General features: G+C 38.8%; 1 protein-coding gene across 2 annotated transcripts; it reads left to right on the forward strand.

The window, feature by feature from the left end:
- Positions 1 to 552: 552 nt before the first annotated feature.
- LOC120714906 (otoraplin-like) lies at positions 553 to 1,850 on the forward strand. Of its 2 annotated transcripts, none has more exons than XM_040001504.1 (4): positions 553 to 783; positions 906 to 1,045; positions 1,308 to 1,400; positions 1,526 to 1,850. In XM_040001504.1, the coding sequence occupies exons 1-4, from the start codon at positions 669 to 671 to the stop codon at positions 1,547 to 1,549; spliced, it is 372 nt and encodes a 123-aa protein (XP_039857438.1). In that variant the 5' UTR covers positions 553 to 668; the 3' UTR covers positions 1,550 to 1,850. The 2 variants fall into 2 exon arrangements, with proteins under 2 accessions (XP_039857438.1, XP_039857437.1); XM_040001503.1 differs by having other exon boundaries at positions 556 to 783; positions 1,308 to 1,418.
- The last annotated feature ends 2,289 nt before the right edge of the window (positions 1,851 to 4,139 follow it).

Genomic DNA, 4,139 nt, shown 5'->3' on the forward strand with positions numbered 1-4,139 from the left:
TCAACACTGGTTCATTCTATGAGTTAAGTAAACATGTTTTGCTTCAGTGATTCATAGGTCGGTCAGTGAAAGTAGTCAGGTGCAAAGAGTGGACAGAAAATGAGTCAGCAGCCAGTGTTCAAAGAAAACCTTTGAAAGGCCTACAAAGCAAACTAAAGAACTAGTCCTCAAGACAACTTAAAAAATTACAACAAAGTCTGGCTTCTTGGAAGCAAAAGTTAAAGGGATGAGTGGTAGCATAAGACTTTTGAACAGTACTTTATTTGCATATTTATTGAAGATGGTTTATGGTTAAATCGATTTGATAAATCTTAAAGCTGGTTGACTGTAAAGAAATAGCATTTAAAGGCCTTTACTGCTTACGAATGTGTTTCTTTATAGAGTGTAACACTTACAGTTTACAGCAAACTTTCTTTCTGCAAAGAGGCTGAGAATTGAGAAAAGTCAGCCAACTCCCCTGATGGAAATGAATACTTACAGAGTTTGGAATTTCTGAGACTCGACACTGATTGGGTAGTCGATGCGTGATGAAGAGGCTCAGCCCATTCTGTCCTGGCTGAGAGAAGTGTTTGTGATTTTTATAGTCTTAAGTTCCATCAAACATCTGCATTCACATCCGGGCGTACACACACTCACAACAGTCGCTTGTTCTTGGTCTTTTGGCGAGGATGGGTTATCCACTGGTGATTCTGTTGTGTGTGGGACTGCTCCACCAGACCACGAGGGCTGTCCACATGGATAAACTAGCAGACCAGAAGATTTGCGGAGATGCAGAGTGCTCATGTAAGTCTGAGCATTAAAAACAGAAGCATAGCAGAGCATGCAGGATGCAGCACGTTTCAAAATCAACAGTAGATGCTTATGTTTCGCATTCTTCTTTTTTATTTTTTCCTGTGCTGTATTAGATGTTCTCTCCATGGCCACAGTCTTGGATGACTTCATATCTCCTGACTGCCAATTTCTCAACCTCAGAAAGGGTCAGGTGGTTTATGTGTACTCCAAACTCATTGCAGCAGAGGGCGCTGGAGTCTTCTGGTCTGGAAGCGTATGTGCAGATTTTGTACACTGTTTAATGGCACTGTACACTTGAGTTGTGAAAGACAGAAGATGTGCAACAGCTGTGGTAAACAAACACAAACCTTCTGGCTTTTCTGACAAGAAAAGACATTTGGTTGCACATCAGAGTCCACTGTATCTGAAACGAGCAGGCTTTTCATTATGTCAAGTTTTGTAAGAAAGGTTATGCATAATACATATAGAGTGTGGTGCATGCTAATTTGCTGGAGTTATATTATTTTTGCTGGCAGATTTACAGTGAGCGGTACGTGGACCAGATGGGCATCATTGGATATTTCCCTGCAACTGTGGTGAAGGAGACACAGAGGTTTACAGAAAACACAGTTAAGATCCAAACAACTGTTAGTACATTGAATTCTTTTATGCAACATTTTTTTTAAATGAATGAATACTTTTTTTCCCCATTCCATGTTAGGAAGTAGAGCCTGATGTTTTGCTTGTCTTTCAGGACATGGACTTCTACTGCGATTAAGGGACTGAAACCTCTTCCTTGTCAACTCTTTCTGTTAGTAACTCTGGCATTTATAAAGGACAAAGTATGCAGACATTAACTCAATGAGTCTTTTTGTCTATATTATTCCAACATTTTGATTATATAAATATATAAAAGTTAAAGAAATGAATTTTCCAGACACCTTTTTTATGATTTTTCTTGACTAGTAATTGCAATTATATTGTACTTGTCTTTGTTACACATCTAGAAACTGGCTTGGAGCTGCTTATGCTGAGAAATAGCTGCTGTGAAAATGATTAAATTCGTTTTCTAAAGCTTACAGTCTTTTTTTTATTGGAGTCAAGGTTTCTTGGTAGTGTTATCAGAGACATCTTATAAAATCCTGACTTTTCATTCATTCTACTATGTTCTACTCCACTATGTTCTCAAAAGAAATGTCATCTAATAGAATAAATTTAAAAAAAAGTAATTTAAAAAAAAGTATCATGACTGGTGTGAAGAGCTCAGGACAGAAGGCCTAAATTCAGATTCTATTTTACATTTTTATTCATCCTATAGAGAAAAAATGTAAGTATCCAAAGATGTTATATGTGACAAAAATACATAAAACACTATTTAAAGTATTTTTTTGTTGTTGTTTTTGTCAGGGTATTCTTATTTTACCAGCATTTGAGACAACATGACAGCATGTTTTGATGGAGCAGCAGAAACACAGTGGTAATTTTCAAATAAATGAATGCATTTTCTAAAAATGCACCTGCTTTAGTAAAAGCTCTGTTAGATGTTCCATGGTGATTTGAAAAATACCCAGGTCAGACATCCTTAAAAGCTCACAAAGGCTGCTTATTGCCCTTTCACATTTTATGACTGTTGTTGCTTTTCCAAAAAAAAAAAAAAAAAAGAATAGTGCCGCGTTTTTTTATACAAAATAAAAATGCTAAAATGCCCAAATGTTACGATGTATGAAATGAGTGCACGTTGTCTTCCAGTCTGTCTCTCTGCCTGCACTCACCCACCCTCCCACACGCCCACGCAGTTTCTAAAGATCTGTCATGATTAAACATGGCCTGGCATATTGTCGCTGTTAAGACTCTTTCCAAAGGATGATTTAAATCTCCTTTTGATTGGTTTTGAATCATCAGTCTTTTTTTTATTTCTGCGTCACAGTACCCACCCAGATAAAGTGCTGAATATAACATCTCAATCAAATCTTTCTTTGACGTTTCCAACTGTGGATTATCAAAGTTAGACATTTCATTTTGATAAAGGAAGACTCTATGATTTAGTTCATGCATTTCAGAGCTGCCATTTAGTGTCTCTGCCATCTCAAGAAGTCTCTCACATCACTACTGAATGCACAGATTTTTTTGATACTACTGCAAAATTGTGCATTTTCATCTTGTTTATTTCTGTTTGACTAGAGGCATTCTTTAGTAAGCTTTACAAGTTTAGGAAATAGGGCTGTCACATACATAATCAATTTAACCCATCACCTGCTCAGCCCAGATCAATATTAACCTGCTTTAAATGTGCCACCAGTGAATGTCACTCAGAAAAAAACATGCCTGGGGCAAGGGTCTGATAGAGGAAGAGAAGAGAAGAGAAGAGTGAAACATTTCCTGAAGCAGTTCTGAAAATAATTTCATGTTAGGAAAACAACATCTGTTTTAATACGTGTTCATATTTGAATGAAATTCTAATCATTGCACAGCATCCACAGAGGAAGTGGATGATGAATTCTGTGATTGTTATTAACAATTGACCTAAAGAGGAGAAAAACTCTGCCTTTTTTCAGCTGATTGCCAATTGAAGTTGCGAGAGTATTTGTGTAAGCCTATGCAAAACCACAAAATCCACAAATCACAGCAAGTTCAGTCAGTCTTCTGTCAGACAGCTGTAGCTTTAGGGTGTCACCATGGTGACAGGCAGTGAAACTGTGACAGAAGAGATTGATGTATGTGCATGTTTGTGTGTTTCTTCTGTGTGAGCTAAAGGAGCAGCTGGCAAACGCAAGAAACACTTTTTTCCTCCTTCCACCTTGTATCCCACCCACACCTCTGCGGTCAGCGGCATAGTGCCCCGTGGAGCTTGGAAATCAACAACCTCGGGGCTGGCTGCCAGCGAAGTGTGACATTTAAGACGTGATATGCATCTTCCTTTAGAATTTTCCAAAGTTGCCATGGCCAAAAAATGCTTTGCTTGCCTATGTGATCCAATTGGTGGCGATACATTAAAAAAAAAAACAAAGAAATAATAAGAAAGAAAGAAAAAGATAAAAATAGTATATACCGTTCCACGCCTTTGAAACAGGAGTCGTGAGTTTGACTCCCAACCAGGGCGTTTGTATCCAGTAAGGGTCCCCGAGCTAGACACCCCATGCTAACCAAGCCTACCTCGGATATGAGCTAAGTGGAAGGAAGGATGCTGGGGGGCTAGTGAGTATCAGTACCACGGACCAGGAGGAGACAATGAACATCCACAAGTACATCAAGAAGATGGCCGCAACCAAGTACAAGCTCCATAGAGGCAGGGGTGTACCACACCAGGCAAGATCCCAGGTGCATGCTGTGTAAAGATGCCGCTGAGACAATTCAGCACATAGCAGCAC

Source organism: Simochromis diagramma, unplaced genomic scaffold, assembly GCF_900408965.1.
Source record: "Simochromis diagramma unplaced genomic scaffold, fSimDia1.1 OVJJ01000421.1, whole genome shotgun sequence".
Classification (NCBI taxonomy): domain Eukaryota; kingdom Metazoa; phylum Chordata; class Actinopteri; order Cichliformes; family Cichlidae; genus Simochromis; species Simochromis diagramma.